Source organism: Taeniopygia guttata, chromosome 3 (assembly GCF_048771995.1).
Source record: "Taeniopygia guttata chromosome 3, bTaeGut7.mat, whole genome shotgun sequence".
Classification (NCBI taxonomy): domain Eukaryota; kingdom Metazoa; phylum Chordata; class Aves; order Passeriformes; family Estrildidae; genus Taeniopygia; species Taeniopygia guttata.
The window spans coordinates 46,175,981-46,194,092 of record NC_133027.1 but is presented as its reverse complement, the minus strand read 5'-3'; the positions used below and the strand labels follow the sequence as shown (position 1 = coordinate 46,194,092).

At 45.7% G+C, this 18,112-nt stretch overlaps 1 protein-coding gene and 1 long non-coding RNA gene across 2 annotated transcripts in view; both read right to left on the bottom strand.

The window, feature by feature from the left end:
- FOXO3 (forkhead box O3) overlaps window positions 1-15,229 on the bottom strand; it is an 88,933-nt gene extending 73,704 nt beyond the window's left edge. Inside the window, exon 1 of the mRNA XM_002192814.7 lies at window positions 13,216-15,229. Within this exon, the coding sequence (XP_002192850.6) occupies window positions 13,216-13,809 (594 nt within the window). The 5' untranslated portion in view covers window positions 13,810-15,229. The remainder of the gene's footprint in view (window positions 1-13,215) is intronic.
- LOC140683688 (uncharacterized) lies at window positions 5,336-13,209 on the bottom strand. The gene is made up of 2 exons (XR_012055008.1): window positions 12,115-13,209; window positions 5,336-10,867 (listed from the first exon to the last, which is right to left on the bottom strand). It is a non-coding gene; the product is annotated as an uncharacterized lncRNA (long non-coding RNA).
- Window positions 15,230-18,112: the final 2,883 nt, after the last annotated feature.

The following is an 18,112-nucleotide window of genomic DNA, read 5'->3' as shown; positions in this document are numbered from 1 at the left end:
GTGTTCAAGTGTTAGAGGCAAATTTATTTCTGATATTTTGTACTTCCCAAGGACTTGACTTCTGTCTATTTGATATTGATACTTTTTTTCTGCGTAGGTTTTTGGGTAATAAAGAATGCTCTTATTTAGTACTTCTGCTTGGCCCTTCACTGAACAGTGAAAACTATCCATTGAGATACTCCAGTGATCTACAGTTTGTGGTCAAACCATGCAAAATCTTCCTGGCAGCTCCTAGAAAATAGGGTGAACCCATCCCTGGCATTGCTCAAATCCACCGACTCACTTCTAGGGAGAAAGCTGCTGACCCCCACAAGTCTGTAATCACCTAGAAGAACTTGTGGTCTGATACCTGATACAATTTCCTGCAAAAAATAAGGAAAATACCACCTCTGTGACAATGAACAGCTTTTTTTTTTTTTTTTAAACCAAACACAACCAACAGCCACCAACAAAAATGTCAAACCAGAAAGAAAGCAGGCACTCAAAACTGGATAAATTTAGTAAGATGTCATGATTCAACTACAATCGAAGGAAATCCATACTTAATTTCTCAAACAACTGCTATCATACAATTCAAGCAGTGTTTTTCCTTCAGGCTGAGAAGATACCAAATACACACTATTTCTCAATTTACTACCTTTTTCCTCCTTTCTTAGTTTCAATTAGAGAACATTGTCATTCGACATGCTTAGTAAAAGCCTGAATAGAAATGACACATGAGAAGCTTTTGCCAGGGTTAAGTCTTGACACAGCTGTTGGAAAAACCCAAAATGAACATTTTATCCTGGCCAAATCAGCGTTCTTTTCACTATTTATACTCTTGGATCCAGCAGCTGCAAGTTACACTACAGGTCATGTTGTTCAAAATGGACAGGGAATCTGAAGATTCTCTCAAGTTCTGGAGGCTTGTTCCTACTTCTGTTCTTCCTCTCAGTGCTTCACAGCACTGCTGCAACAATGCTAATTTGCTGCAAGTTTAAGAAGAATACCAAACTCTGGTCAGAACAGACTTTACAGCTAAAATTTCCATTCTTAATAAAAAAAGTGCCTTTTTCCTGCTTTCATTTTTCAGCACCATAGGATCAACACTGGCTGCTCAGCTGATAATGCCCCTCTTTATTTGAAATTATTTTTCTCCTTTCACCAAGCACATTCATCTGGGACTTATTCAGTATTATTCTGCCTTACACTGATCCAAAACAGCAAACAATTTCTGTAACTGTACAATAAGCTGAGAAGACCCTAACAGAGCTGCTTCGTTGTTTAAGAACCCCCTTACATACTGAAAATAAGGCTGAAAAACTTGTAGGGAGGCTAGATATAGCTATGCCTTTAACAGCACAACCTCTCTGGTATTTTACATTTGGCATCTGGCATTTTACAAGCAGGGAAACATTTCTGCTGTACTTTGGCCTTCTGTCATCAGAGAGAGGTGGAGATTTATGCCCCTTCTCCTTCTAAATTAGACTATTTCAGTGCCTTATTTTATACTCCTCCTGACAGGTCCCTATTTTGTATAAAACAAAAAATACTATTGTCACTGTGCTGTATGGCAAAAGCCCTTTCCAGCTGAAAGACAAAACTCCTGCCACTGAGTTAAGTAGCAAAATGTAACTTTGGAGTTAAAACTGTGAGGATAAAATAACTTTGCCCAGCAACATATTAATTTCCAGCAGGATTTGATAAAATTATAATTCACTGTCCAGAGAAAGACTAAAACATTAAACATATTATACTGAGAAAGTCAAAATAGGTCATTCAATCAGCATTATTCCCCCTTCATTTCACACATAATACAAAGCAGTTAAGTAATTTCTCTTGCAATTAGCATCATCCTTGTCTCCTTGGTGTCTAAAATACACTGGAGATATGAAGCCGCTCTGACTGTACTGTGGCCCAAGCCCTGCTTCCCACTGACTCCTCAATAAATACAGAAGTGAAATCCTGTCTTCAATGATTTCAACAATGATAATTTTCTTTTGTTATTCCAATTTCCTGGTCTATCATCTCAAATAATAGACCTTTTCCCTCTGATTAAAAAGGAGCACAGGTGCACTCAGGAAGAACCCCAGCATTCTCCAGCAGCTAATGCACATCCCACTCCATCTTCCAACCAAGAACACTTGTTACCTGGCAGAGCCCTGCAGAAAGTGGGCTAGAAACAGCCTTCATGAGAAACGGCGGGGTTTTAGGAGATCTTTCCTGAATGTGAGAAGTCTGACATATGCTTCAAATGCATTTTAATTTAGAAGAATGTTGGAAAGATTTTATTTATGTTTCTAATTAGGTAAACAATATGCTTCTTCCACCTGCTTTGAGCTACCCCACTAGGCCAGTAGACGTCAGATGTCTATGAACATACATCAGGTTGATTTACACCCTACTGCTAGCTCACAGAATCCTTCCTCCTTCCAGTCCCGTATGCCACTACCTTATGGACTACACACTTCCCCTCTTTTTTGTATGGAAAATGGCCCCACTACTGATTTTCAAATACCTTCCTAAGCACCACAGCTCCCTTCCCCATAGCTTTATATAGTACAGTTCCTCATAAAAGATTTCTCTCCTACCCCAAGCATGCAAGCCTTCTAGCACATTTTAATCAGAAGTATTTTTGCCATGCATGAATCAGGATAGAAGAGCACTGGGGCAAGAAATATATCTCAACATGCCATGGGAAGTGAAAATCACACTGTCAACATCATGAACATAATATTAGGTCGGAGCTTTTGGCTGCTGTACAAACTAGGCTGGAAACCTCTGGCCCAATTCATGCACAGCTCTGACGTGACTTCCATTTGCAAATCGAAGATTTTAGATGTAGCCCACTTATCTGGGACACATACATGGCTGAGGCTACAAATTCAAAAAATGCTTCAAGAGTTTTTACAGTGGCAGCATCTTTATCAGTGCTAATTTTGTTGTCATACAAAGGCATAGAAGGGTCAGCAGCCTCCCATTGTCGGTCTTGATGCATACTTAAAGAAGCACCATTCACTCTGAAACCTGACATCTCACACAAACGGTTTTGAATTCCCCCATACAGTGAAACTCAGGCACAATAGATCGTGTTGCACAAAAACAGGGCAGCAGCTCCACATGTCTCAGCTTACAAGCATCTCGGGACACAGCTTGAACTGGTGTCACCTTCTTGTACAAATTCCTGAAAAAAAACATTCTCTGAAAATTAGTCAAGGTCCAGAGCAGTTGTGCAGAACAAACAGTAAGCTACAGGCTTTCAGGAAACCACATCACTGCTCTCTGCACAAAACTAATCAGCAAAACTGGTGATAGTGTGGGAGCCTGTAAAACACTAACAATAAGACATTCTTTCTTGAGCACTGTTGTCACTTGTCAGATGCCAAATTTTATGTACTAAAGCATATCTACAACTTAATATGTGAAACTGATAAATCCTCCATGAAGTATTAGCAAATATATTTACACAAGACTGGGGTTCACACAGAGTCGGAAACTTTTGATCTGGATTCTCACATTTAAAGGTATGTTTACACTGCACATTTCATGTAAGAAAGTGGGGTTAACCTTGGTCACAATGTGTCTTTGGAGAGCTGCAATAGGTGTTTGAAGAGATAGCGTGGAGAGAAAAAACTCCAGATACAGCAGGATTTAAAAGCACTGCTATGTGAGTACATATCAAGACAATTCAGTCCACATTCTAGACAAAACAAATATGGCCCTGGAATTCAGCCCATGCCCTAAAATTATTTATTTAGAATAATATATTTATTCTTCTGCATCCTATTTTGGAAAAAGCATAAAAATCAACGTGATACAGTATGAGAAAGCACTAAGTTATAAGGGCAAATGGTCTCCAGAGTCAGAGGTGCTGACTGTCTAGACTAGGAGAGCAGCTTGTATTAGATATTACTAGGTAATTAATACATTTTTAAACAAAGCTTTGTTTACTTAAGTAAGACATTGTTACTAATGCTCCCTAGTCATACTCAGTTCTCACACGGGGCTCAGGCTCAGCTGCAACCAGGATTTTTGGCACTGCTGGCTTGACTCTGTCTAGCACTAATGCAAATGCTCCTGCCTTGACACGGCCTTTAGCAGGGATGAGACTCAGACCTGCCCTCTTTACTTCATCTACCCATGAAAGTTGCACTGTCATAAACCTACATCCATGCACGCTCTTCTTCATTCCCACTCCCAACTGAGCAGTCCCAGCAGCCAGGACACAGAGTGAAGCGCCAGCAGACACATCCTGATGTTTTTGGGTGTTCCTCTATCTGTCATCCCACAGCAGACCGCCGTCTGTCCCCATCAGTCTTCCGGCTTATCTGTCGTCTCCCACTCCTCTAGGGCTGGGATAAGCAGATGTTACCTCCCTGTTCAAGTCTTGGCAAGCAGCACACACCTGCCCTTTTCTGCTCACATGACTCAGGAGCCAGCAAACCTGCTGAAAACTCTTTTCTAGCACTGAGTCCCACCCACTGATCATGGTCCCGGGAATGCCATGGCCTCCGCTGCTCCCTGGAAAGAGGCAAAGACCTTGGAAGGCCACGGATGTGGAGATAGGCTGGCCTGAAGACACTGCAAGGCTGAGGGCTGGGTTACGAGGAGCCTCCAGGCAGACCCACGGCACAACACAGAGTCTGAAAGCAGTGTGAGAGGTAGGTGTCAAAGGAGGAAAATGGCTTCTTTGGCAGCACTCCTGCCTCCTGCCCTCATTCCAGAGCTCTCAACTGGGTTTTGGTGTGGAGACGTCAGCACAGACCCACCCTTCACCTCGGCACGAGCAGTAGGCGAAGGGATGAAGAAGTGGCGTGATCCAGTGACTCACCCCACGGAAATGCACCTGACCACAGGCAGCACTCGGGTGCACAGCAGCCCCAGGCTGTACAGGCAGAGCCCTGCACCCACAGCCTCCTGACACCCAAAACTGGAGGCACACACTGCAAGGGCCCTGACAACAAGCTGTCAGTGCCACACGGTGTTGTCCTTGCTTCCAATGGTCCTTCCTCCACCAGCTCCTCCAACAATGGTTCATAGGCTGCCTCTACCCTTCTGTACCAGAAGGCACTGTCCTTACACTCATCTTTAAAGGCAGCAAGTAGAAACTTCACCATCAGGGGAAAAATAATAAAGAAAAGCAAAATAACACCCTGCCAAATAAACATGTTCATGTGAGAACCCAGAATTCCATAATTCAACACTGAAGTATGTAGCATGTTGTGATAGAGCAAGGAATCCACTCAATTTGTTAGCACAAATCTGTTAAAAAAGCTAATTTTCACAAGGCATTTCTTTACTAGTACAAATCCACAGAAGGGCACTTCTCTGTGAAATCTTAAGAAGGAATCTGAAAAAGTATTTAAATAGCCTTTATTTTTAATAGGTACCAGGATACAGATAAAGAAAATTGCCCCAGTAAGCAAAGTTCAGGTAGGACACACACAGAGTTATTAAGCTGCTAACTCCCAACCTCCCTCAAACTCCCTGCAAAACAGCATTATAGGCATATCAATCCTCGAGCAAATGGGCAAGGTGGGTGGCCCAAAGAAAGGACTCTGGCTTTGCAGGGCAAGAGGGGCTCCTCCTGGATCTCACAACCAAATACAGCACCAGGAGAAACCACTCTGGCAAAAAGCAATGCTCTTCTCCAGCCCTACTGGAAGGCATCTCCCTTGCTACTTCACACCAGTGATGAGGCAGAGCACTGACACAATCATTCATTTGTTCCCAACTCCTCACACTGTGCTGGCATTGCTTTTCATCAGTCTCCAAGCTGTATCCCCAACCAAAACTGCACAGCATGCCCTGCACAGCTATGAGCCAGCCCTCCACCTCCCTGGGAAGTGCAACATGCAACCCTCCCGCAACACGCAACCCTCCCGCTGGTGTTACAAGTGGGAACGATGGAGAAGGTGAAGTAGGACATAAAGTCCCTGGAGTCTCCCAAGACAGGAATGAGAAACTGGGATATGGGGAATTGAGGCACGGATTTTTTTTTTTTTAAGTATTGGTATTTGGAAATCTAACAAGTCCTCTCTGGTTCTTACTCCCCTCACAGGCTTTAGACCAATGATCCGTGACAACCCTTACCCAAAACACTACCCAGGAGATAATTTAGGTAACGTAGTTGATGAGTACAGCAAGACTCCTGCTGTTGGAGATGACGCTCCACTTCAGTGGTGCTCTCAAAGGCTGCAGGAGCCCTAAGGTCCATCATCCTCATCCACAGAAAGCGGAAGATGACCTCCCTGTAAGGAACCACGGTGTGTCCCAGCAACTCCTATATCCCCTCTCCAACCTCGCACAGCTGAGCTTTTCCTACTCCTTCACCCCAAAGGGACTGGGGTCACATCACCACAGGACTCCAGATGCCCCTGCAGTTCCTGGCATGGCTCTTTCTCTGCCTCAAGCAGATGAGCAAGAGCTGTACCCACCACTAGCAGAAAATGCTTGGAAACATGCTAATTTGCTTGGGAAGCTAAGCTGTTGTCAAATAAATGCCAAATACACATGGGTAAGGAGTTGGTGCCTATCAGTGGTACAACTGTATCCCACACACACAACTAGAGCATCAGGAAGCTGGTACAGCCATGCAGAGAAGCCCGGGATACCCCAACCTGACTTCATTTGAAGCAAGTTAGAACAAAACATCTCACTCTGAAGGGAAATCCCCTTCTGTAGACAAGCCACTTTTTAATAATAAGTGCTAAATGGACTATTCAAGCAGGTAATTAATGTTAATTAACATATGTCAGGCCATAAATTGGCTAAATGCACCTCATTTTCCAAGCTTGGTGTGTGGCAATGCTCAGGAAATTGTAACAGAACAGCCTAAGTTTGTAGAAGCACAAAAAGAAGTGCAAATAAAAGGTTAAGCATAATCTTCACTTAACTCATGGTGTGCTGAGACAGCAGTACAGAAAACTGCATGACTATGCACATTACTCGAACACTTCATTTTGTTCCTGAACCGCCACACTACGCACATATTGTCAGTCCCAAGAAAAGCCACATCAAAAAAACCCCCGCAGCTCCCTGAGTGCTGTTATCGGCCAGGCTTTTATCGGGATTGTCACTATCTGCCGGACCTGGACGCACCTCCTGTTCCAGGGCCCGGCCAAGCTGTGGCCCTTTCCAAAGCTAATTTGAGAATTTCAGTTTTCCATGGCAAGGGGAACGAATCAGCAGAAGGATGGTCAGAGCTTGCCCTTCTCCAGACAGAGTACCTCCAAATGCGGAGGGCCCCTTGCCTCTAAAGAAAGCTAATATTGCCATTTTGTAACGCTGCCCTTGGGCACATTTTCTGTGGCAGACATAGTAGTAAGGCTTTTCTAAAAGTGAGAGAGAAACAAGAGCACACAGAGACTTTAGCCTAAGCAGCAACTTGCATTAAGAAACACTTTCAGTTTCTCCTTTGGCAAGCTGCCACTACACCAAGATCCACTTTAATTGCATTGCAAATAAGAAACAATCCTCACAAAAGATTTTCCATACTTCCACGCAAAATAGCTGGCTGCCAAAATCTAGCAGGGCACCTTTAGGAGGCTGCCACCTAGAGAAATGCTTTAGCTGCTTATCCTCAGTTCTCCCTATCTCAAACTCAATCCCTTCGGCCTCCCTTTGAAGCCAGCACACCCACCGTAATTTTCTGGGGTGGTTTCACATTTCTTCAACCCATCCAGCCCAGGTGAGCTGGCTGAAACCCACCCAGCCGCTGCAGGAGGGTGCAGGGGGCTGCCCCAGAGCTGCCTACCTTCCACTCCGGGCTGCTACTTTGTCCACATCAGCACAAAGAGCTTTGACAAAACCACACAGCTAACCCTAATCACTCGCCTTTCTAAAAGCACCAGCACGTGCCCAGCCTCCCCTAATCTCCCAGGATTACAGCAAATAGTGTAGCACCACCAAAATGACCCGAATACAAAATGACCTCGAGAGTAAGACACCACTCGCTTCACCAGGACTACACCAAGCAGAGGCAGGAAGTCCAGGGCACAAGTGCCAGGACATTTCTCCTCCCCAGCCTCATAGTCTCAGACAGTTTGTTCAAGCCAATACATGAGATATAGCTGCCATCAAGGTGATTTAATTTTTACTTGCATTAACTGTGTACTTTGAAACACACAAATAAAAGTAGAAGCCAACCTCTGACCCTCAAGCTTCCTATTTTAAATATGCTCAAATTTTAAATATGTACAAATATTGACACTAATAAATCTATTACAGACAACCTCAATTGCTGCATGACTGTTTTAGGTAACCTTCTATCTGTGAACAATGGAGGGACATCAATTCCAGCATTTATCATGCAGGTCTATCTGGCTTTGATACCTATCCAGCAGTACCACATCATCATTGACTGGAAGTTTCCCATTCACATCAAAAGTTGAGTTTATCAGAGCCTTGATTCTTTCCAGCTGAAGACATTCACCAGGGTGATGTGTTTGTCTGCATTTAACAAGTCCTTCAGCAGAGGTGCTCCTCACTGTCACACTGTGGACCAAACAATGTGAGTGATTCTGGGAGAGGTACTTACTTGGTCTCTCTCTCACTGCTCTAATAGCTGGCACCTGCCTGCCTGAGCTGGGGAAAAGTGAGATCTCTGATGTACTTAACAGATATGAAATAACAATATGTGCTAATATCTACATATGGTTTCTACTAGAAAGTTTAAAAAGTCATTTGTTACTGTGCTACTACAGTATACTCCTCTTTGATGCAAGACATTTGTTATCTAGTGGTTTCAACCACTGGAACCACACGTCTTTACACTGCTCAGCACAAAAGTCATTTACAAATGTTTCTGAGTATTTTGTTAAAGCACAACACAGTAAGGCTTTGATCAGGTAAGATGCTTAAGCAGAAAGTTTAAGCACCCAAGTAATCCCAGTGAAGTCCCAAGGATCCATTCACGTGCTTAAATCCATGCTCTCTGTGATAGGTCAAAACTTAAAATAATCAGGCTACAGTTTGTAACTCAAACTCTTCTGTACAGAAGAATAAGGCAACACAAATATATATATTAAAAATATAATATAATTTTATAATTTAATATATTTAAAATATATTTTTTAAAATATAATATAAAGCTGAAAAAATATTCCTGTTAGCAGTTAATTGGGAAACAGAACCTTTAAAGAAATAAAAAAAGAAGTTTAAAAGTCAATAGAGGAAAGAAAGAAACTGACGTAGACTCCAGTTTTATGTTGCCACTTCTGATAAAGACATTGTGTATCAATCCAAGGAAGGAGAAGTAAGAAGAAAGAGACTGGTGTTACTTCCTCCTCACATCTTTGCAAGAAGATGATAAAAAGAGTCCGACACATCTTGCTTATCAGCATCTGGCTAACAGATTTAGACATCTGTCTACATCACTGGCAAATTTCTCAAGCCTTTTCAAGTCTCAGTAATTAGAGAAGAGACTCGTGCATTTGCTACAACGAAGGGACTGCAGCCCTTTGGTACATACTGGCCAATAAAACATGGTAAGAAATGTACAAAGTTTACAAAAATCTCCCCTTCAAAGTAAATACCCCAGCAGCTAGTGTTTATCTTCTATGGGGAAGATGAATACAACAAATTCTGGAAAACAGAATAGGCTTCTGATATGAAAAACAATTCAAAGCAAATCAGCTACATTAAATTTGGGAATTGCTGGTATCTCTATAAAGGACGAGATTCATAGTCTTGCCATATCACTTAACAAAGAGGAAAATAGTCCCCCTAGTGTACTCTCCATGTAGAAAAGACTGTTTCACAAGATAGTGCTGCAAGAAATTACAAAGTAACATTGTGGGAAGAGGTATGGAATTACTTAAACTGTAGTGAAACTGGGCATCTCTACTACGCGCACGTACAAGAAGGTTTTTCAGTTTCCTATTTCAAGATTATTGAGGGAACTGAGTGCTTCACCTTAAATACTAGTAAGATAAAACCTGTTTTTTAAGTCGGCACACTAGTTTAGTGACTGAAGGACTTCGATTGGGTAACAGATACCTGAATGAGGAAAGATCTAGTCATCGGGAGCTCTGAAAAAGTACCTGGAACAGTCACCTGGCACAGTGAATTTCACAAGGGTGAAACCAGCTCGCCTTGGGATCTCTCCCCGCTTTCGGCGATGACGAACATAAATACCAACCTTCTCTAACTATTCAAGACAGAAGCCCATACTGGAATATGCGTGGAAACCCTCTCCAGTGGTCTGGAAGCGTACGGGATTGTACCAGCCGGGGCTGCCCGCGGCACACAGAAGTGTCCGGAGTGTGGCACCTCTGCAGCACTGCATCGTGCACTACTGCCCTAGTCAGCTTCAGGCACTGTTGGGTTAGCCAACATCCCACTGGGGCCAGGGGGAGAGGGAAGCAAAGGAGATTGTTGGGGGGTGTATTGGGCAAACCTCACCCGAATTACCAGAAACGTAGTGTATGCCTTCCTAACCACATCTGAAATATTCACTTCTGCTTTAATGTCCTAGGCAGGAAAAAAAAAAAAAAAGTGATAGTTGTAACTCTAATTTATAGCTCTTAAAATAATTGTTTGAGGAGAATAATCCCAGCTATATTTATGGATTATGTTGTTCAGCACATCTCACTGGAAACAGTATTAATATTTCATATATAATAATACATAAGGTAATAAGACCAAGTTCTCGTCTTCCCTTTGTTGAAAAAATTAGTTTTCCCACTCAGTGGCAGAGCAGAATATTTTTAAATGAGCTTGCTGCCTTCAACGATTAATTTAGCTGTGCAAAAATATTCTAAATTAAGATAAAAGCCTTCTAACAGAGAACTATCTTCTGTTCACTTAAAGTCTTGGTGTAACCAGCAATCTGAAGAAGTCTAATGTGAAAAGCTGACATTAGTTCCTGAAGAGTTGTATTCATTACCTGGGAAGGAAACAAAGATGATAATAAGATACAATGTATTTTAATATCAGGAGACTAACATGGAGTCCCCATATAAGAATATTGCCTCTGCACAAACTAAACTACTCTCCAGCCAAGAAACTGAAGTAGTCCTCTTCTGAATGTATACGCACTTAAAAAAAAAAATCCTAGCCTGCTAAGGACCTACGTTTTCCAGTTTTAGATGCCTGGCGAATTATTAGCTCCTGACCTCCCCCTGGCCCCTTCCAGTATGCCCCTACCACCCACACACAACTACACCCATCGTTAACGTGACCGAATGTCTTACCCTAACTTCAGAGACAGCTCATAATCAGAGGCAGAATTTGCTGCTACCAGTGTGACTGCATGTCCTGAGAAAGGTCATCCTAAAGGCTTGTGAGAAACTTCTGAACTAAATTATAACAGAAGAATCTCAAGGGATCCAAGTTTTTAACATTTTAATTAGCTCCAAGTACCAGTTAATGCTGCTCAGCAAAGGAATCAATATCAAATTAACAGTATAAAGTGTCAGAAAAATTGTGACAGTATTAAGGATACTAATCAATGTAAGTACTTCATATTATGGCCCAGATTCTGCTTCTGCTAAAGTGAAAAGGAGTTTTGTCACCAAATTCAAAACAGTGTTACCCCCATTGTTAGGTAAATCTTCGTTTGAATCAGATATTGAGAATTCACTGAAAATTCAAAGTACCAGATAAAAATGCTGGATTTGCCGTAACAGCTGACATCTAAAGCCACTGCTTGTGTGTGAAACCGAACAACTTATGAAGGCACAGGCTGTCATTGGAAGATGTAACCCTTTATCATATTCTGCGTCACACTTATAAAGTCAGATCAAAATTCAACACCTAATACACACACAAAAGCTGTAAAAAAATATGTGTGGTTTTAAAAGCCTTGTTTTCAGCTAGCCATGCCAGCAGTAAACTTTGTGTTTGTATTTTCTCCAGCCTAAGACAAGTCTGTCAACTAAATACTTCCTCTCCTGTGCTTCATTTGGAAGGTAAAAATCATACAGCCACACTTCAATTCCTAGCAGCAAGTCCTACTCAGGCACCAAAATACAAGATAAGGCTGCTAGTACAGAAACTGCCAGAAATGTTTAATCTATACAGCATTCCTGACCAATTTGTATACTGAAAATTATCACTTGATCCAAATCTAGCTAGACTCAAGGAGAAAATTTAATTTTTCTGTAAAAGCACTGAACTTGCTGGCAAATTTACCTTCAGCCATCCATACAAAAACTCAGTGTCAGATGCTGCTAGTATCGGCCCTCAGCAGCAACTGAACCTTGCTGGGATTTCCTTCTGCAAACAGTATCGGCGTCAAGCAGCACCTGCATTTTTGTACAGCTGCAAGTATGTGACATTTTGGCGTCCAACAGACGCTGACAGATGAACAGGAAAACTAGAAAAAAAAAAAAAAAGCAGTTCTGGAAATCACTTCAAATGTGCTTTACATGCAGTTCTGGCTCCTGGTAGGCCTTATATGACTCTTTCTTGAGGGTAAAACCCTGCCTGCTTGCAACGTGCTTTTGCACACGCTGAGCAAACAAGCCACAAAACCAGATTTTTTTTTTTTCCCCTCACTTATTAAAACGGTAGTACTCTTAGCTGCTCACTGTCGCAGTGCTGGACAGAAAATGCTGGGCTATCAGTAGACGGTGCTCTCATACACTGGAAACGCAGGAATCACAAACCAAGCATTCCAGGGGCTGAAGAGCCAATAACTCCATACTTTGATTAACTTTATGAAGAAATGTCAAAACGCGAATTTCCCTCTACTGCATTTGAGGAACTCATGGGCAAAAAACTGGGGGTTTCCTTGACAAAAATAATAAAGTCTTTCTGTATTTGAGCTTTGAGATGCAGACTGACCATACATCAAAGCAATTCTGCTCGTTTCCAGCATGAACTACCTCCGGTGTTACCATAACTTTAAAAAAAAAAAAAAAAAGGCAAAGCGAAACCCACACACCTTACAAATATCTTTCATTTTTCTTACTCTCTCCCTCTATCTTTCTGCTTATGTGCTTGTGCATCACAAAAGCCAACTGCGCTCCAGCGTGTACTCTGCCCTCAGAGTCAATAGCCCTCACCGCTTGTACACAGCAACAAGAAAGAGACAAAACTTTCCTTAATCTCTCTCTTAAAAAAAAAAAAGGGCAAAGCCGACAGGGCGACCACCATCAGCACAACCAGCGCCCGGCGGGCTGCTGTCGGGGCGAGCCGCCAGCACCCCGCTCCGCGGCTGCATCCTCCAGGGGCAGCCCGCCCGTCGGGGCGGCGCGGCGGGAGCGCCGCGGCCCCGGGATCCCGCCTCACCTTCCACCCGGCCGAGCTGTTGCTGTCGCCCTTGTCCTTGAAGTAGGGCACGCAGCGGACCATCCAGTCGTAGATCTGGGAGAGAGTGAGGCGCTTCTCCGGGGAGCTCTCGATGGCGCGGGTGATGAGGTCGGCGTAGGAGAGGTTGCCCCACGCGTTGCGCCGCGACGAGCACTTCCTCGGCGCCGCCGCCGGGCCCCCGCTCAGCCCCCCGCCGCCTGCCGCCGCCGCCGCTCCCCCCGGCGAGAGGCTCGGCCCCTCCGGGCCGCCGCCGGGCAGCGGGGCCAGCAGCCGCGCCGCCTCCTCCGGCACGGCGGTGGTCGCCGCCGCCGCCGCTGCTGCTTCTCCGCCCGCGGGGGCCGCGCTGCCGACGGTCATGGCCGAGCCGCCCCCCTCCTCCTCGTCGTCCTCCTCCTCGGGGATCATGGAGGCGGCGTCGGCGGTCGACTCGCCGGCGGGCTTGGCTGGGCTGGCCTGCAGCTCGGGCCTCTGCAGGGGCCAGGTGCAGGAGCGGGGGCGGCTCTGCGGCTCGAACTCGGGGTCCAGCTCCACGTCCAGGGGCGAGAGCGGGGCTGGGGGCGACGCCTCTGCCATCTTGGCCTCCCCCGCGGGCGGCTGCGGGGCGCTGCGACGGGGCGGGCGGGCGGCCGCCGACCCCGCTCCTCCTCCGCCGCCTCCTCGGTGCCGAAGGGAGCCTAGCAGGCGGGGGTCTGCCGGGCGGGCATGCCGCGCTCCGCTATGGGCTGGCCGGCTCTCCGCTGCGCCCCGAGCCCCGCTCCCCGCGGGCGATGCGCACGCCGGAGCTGGGAGGCGGGGGGAGAAGGGGAGGGAGGGAGTTAAAAAAAAAAAAAATCAGATTAGGAGCCGGAGCGGCCGCGCAGGGCGGCAGCACGGGCCGGGCGGTGCCGGAGGTGCCCGCGGCGCTGACCTCCGCGCCGGCGGAGCGGCGGCCGCTCCCGCGGTGCGTGTGTGCGTTTGTTTATGTTTCACTCCATGCGGATGCAGAAGTAGCTCCAGCGGGAACCGCGCTGTATCCAGCCGGGAGAAGACCCCCTCACGCCCCCGGCGCCTCCGAGCTCGCTCCTCGTCGCTTCCGCAGATATCTTGCCTTTTGGGGGGGGTGGTCCTTCGCGCCCTCCGTCGGCAGGAGGGCAGGGAAAGCGGTCCTTTGGGTTACACCGAAGACTTTTTCCTTCTTCAAAACGCCCTAAAGGGAGCCGAAGTCTTAGCATACATCCAACTGCACACTAGCGTAAACCTGTCACTTTGCGGTGCCCCCAAGCCACGCGCAAGCAACCCCCCAAAATCTCACAGCCGACGGAGGAGGAGGCAGGAGAAGGCCACCCCGGGGGCTGCTCGGTTAAAAAAAAAAATAGTAATAAATTCTCCTTCTTGCAGGGAAAAAGCAAACACAACGGGAACAAATCAAATCGCCAGTCTTCCAACAGGTCCAGTAGCTTTAAGCCCTCCCTAGGGCTGCCAAAGAGAATAGGTTTTGTTCCAGCATCAACACCACATTCATAACCTCCTTGCTCCTGCTGCTGCCATCTTGACAGTTTTTCCCCCCTTCACTTAAGTCATTTAAAAAGCGCAGGCAGACGAGGCAGTAAAAGCCACATCGGGAGGAGCGGGAGGCGGCGGGGGGGTGCTGGATCGAGAGCCACCTCCACAACCGGCAGCAATCGAAATCCGAATTCACGGGAGGAAGAAGCAGCGCTGCTGCATGGTTCCTGCTGCTCCTGCGCCTTCAGCTCCAGAGAGCCTTCCCTTTAAAGGCGAAGGATGGGAAAACGGCAGAGCGCCCGCTCCCCCTGCGAGCAGCCGGCGAGAGGCAAGCGATCCGCCCGCGCCCAGCCCGTCCGCCGCCGCAGCCCGCCCGAGCAGCCTGTCACCCTGCTCGCCGCCGACTTCCACATCCCTCCTCCTAACAACCACCGGCAGCAACACAAAGTTATAGACACACGCAGGGAGACTCAACCAAACCGCACGGGTCGGCACGGCCCGCCCACGGGCGGGCGGAGGGCGGGCGGTGCCGCGCAGGAGCCGCCCCAACGGGGCGGGAGCGCCGGGATGGGGGAAGGCAGCGGAGCTGGGCGGGCTGGAGAAGCTGCTGGCGCCTAGGGAGGGCAGCGCTTCTCTGCTTGCTGCCCTTGCGGCTCCGGAGCCCTGTCCCGCCGGCCCAGTGGAAAGCGTTCAAACCTCTCCAAGTACCCGGTAAATTTTTCCAAGAGTTGTATTAGGCTTTTCTGTACTGTACTCGTTTTCAGTGATCAAAAATTATTGGTGCACGAGCTGTTCTGATAAACTTTAAAATATACAGTCTAATTTAGTAATTCTTTGAAAACTTTCACTCTGCCTGTGGGTGATTCCAGGAAAGTGTTCAGACGTGTCCACACGTGAATACAATCTCGCTGTACCTCCCTCTTAAAGGCTATGTCCTAGCAGAAAGCCCTCCAAAGTAGCTCACTTGAAGATGTAGTTAATTATGGGTTGAATAAAGGGGTGACCCACAAAACCAAGGAACATAAAAGCTATTAATATGGATGTAGTTATAAATACTTCATATGGCAACTTCTATGTATCAGTTCTTACCTGGCTTGATACCGACCTAGACTGTGGTGGACTAGATTTAGTCCAACAGTAACATTGTCTCTGAGACAAGATACAGACAATAGCATGGACTGAGAAGCAGTGTGCTTCTGAAGATGTGCTGGATAGAATTAGCAGACAAACTATTCCTGATGTATTACATTATAGACAAGTAGAGAGATTTGTAAACCATTCAGTTTGATTATAAAACAATCAAGACCCTGATCCTGCATGGCTTACACGTGCTGCTAAGTAAGGCCTAAGGCCCTAAGTGTCTAGTTAAGTTTTGGATTCAAGTGCCACTGAAGTTAGGCATAGTTTAGTGCGATTTTATTACATGGGACAGCATTTCAGCATGCATACAATTAATCCCTGGTTGTCTAAATATAGCAAAAGACACTGAATTAATCAGAGTAAATGCAGGTTCAAGTAATGGAAATAATTTTCACTGCAACTCCATTTTGGGTCACAATGTTGAGTGCCTTGCCACGGCTTTTGTTGTAACATGGCCCCTACAAAAATGCAAGGCAGCTCAAAAAGACACCAGCCACTCTTCAATTGTGACACTGGCATTTGTGTATATGATTTAGCATTGGTAGAGAGGAAAACCACAGTGGCATGGAAGAGCCAGCAACAAAGTTCAGACAAAAAGGTGTGGTGAGAAGTTGCTTAGGCCAACACTACATCTCCAAGGAGGCTTTCCTTGTGACTTTCAGCAGTTAGCCACAGAAGGCCACCTGTGAAACTGACTGGTGCTCAGCCCTTTCCCAAAACTAGCTACTGCTTGGGGCTGATTTTGACCACTGCAGAAACCTCCACATGGAGCACATCCCAAGGCTCCAGGGAAGCACAGAACTTTGACCTTGGGCTGGGTTGCAAGCAGCAAATCTAGTCCTAAATGATATTATCATCTTCATTTATTTATTTAATTGGCATTGCATTACTCTACCAGCACTGCTATTAGGTCTCATTGTACTGGATGAAGGGCCTGCACATGGTAAGAAATGCTCCACTCCCTGGCAGAATTGCAGTCTAAGTGAGGCAGGAGAGGGCGGGAGAAAGGAAGTAACTAAGTAGTAACCCTATTAAAAAGATGATGGACTGAGGCACTGAACAATTATGTGACTGTACTGAGGTCATACAGGAAGCCCATGCCAGAATTGAGAAATGACACTGGATCACCTGAGTGCCAGCCTTGAGCAAGATTATCTGTCCTCTTCAGAATTCACTGGTATATCAGTTGCACGACCTTTATCACACGTCATGGTACCAGTTCTTCACAGCTCCATGCACCATGTCTGTGCCCATGATAATGCAGTTTGGGGCGTAATTAAAACCACAGTATAATTTTTCCTACACATTTTGCTTATGAAAAGTGCATGAGCAAAACAGAAAGACACAGTATGTATTGTCATTCCATGGCTGGGGCCTCTGAATTACGCATGAAAACTGATGAAAATTGAATCTAAAGCTTGCACAACTTTCAGTCTCTTCCTTTAAGTACTTTCATGCCCCAAGGGTGGGATTTTCCAAAAGGCTCCATTTATGGGATTTTTATCACTGACTTCAACAGGAATAAAGTTAGGCCAGCCCTCAGGCCATTTGAAAGCCAGCTCACTTACTTTGCCTACTTAGACTGCGAGTGTTTTTGGGCAGGGCTGCTTCTTCCTCTGCATCTCCTTTTATCTGCTATGGCCGTTCAGGCTGATGTGGGAAACCTGTGCCTATCACGGTGTCTGGATTATATGGACCTGGCAGGGTCACAGTCACATGGCAGCTAGAGAAGTGCAGGTGACATTTCTGGCTTCACCTCTCACACAAATATCTAACTGCAAAAGCAGGGCTGGAGATAAAGTCGCATGTGGGGTGGGAGACCTGGAATTTCTTGTCAGTACAGAATTAAGGACATCTCCTGTGAAGTGTACTGCCGCTCAATAAATGAATGTTATATTGCACTTATGTTAAACAACAGCTGCATTGTCTACGTGGACCTCACACAAACAAGCATATCATGGGCTGTTTTGTGAGACACCTGCAGCCTGGTCTCTGAGAAGTTTGTCCCCTGTAATAACCCTGTGTACCCCTCCCATCCACACCATGAGAAAGTGGCTCCTTTAGTGTGTTTTTGTTCTTCCCACAGTTCCCTACTGTGTCCTTTAAACATAATAGGCAATAGGCTTTGTGGCTGATTCAGAGCACCTGGATGCTGATGATTAGAAAGAAATGTCATTTATAAAGCAGCCAAATTCATACCCTGAGACGTTAACTTTTTGGCCCAATTTGGCTAAAACTGGCTACTGGGTTTCAC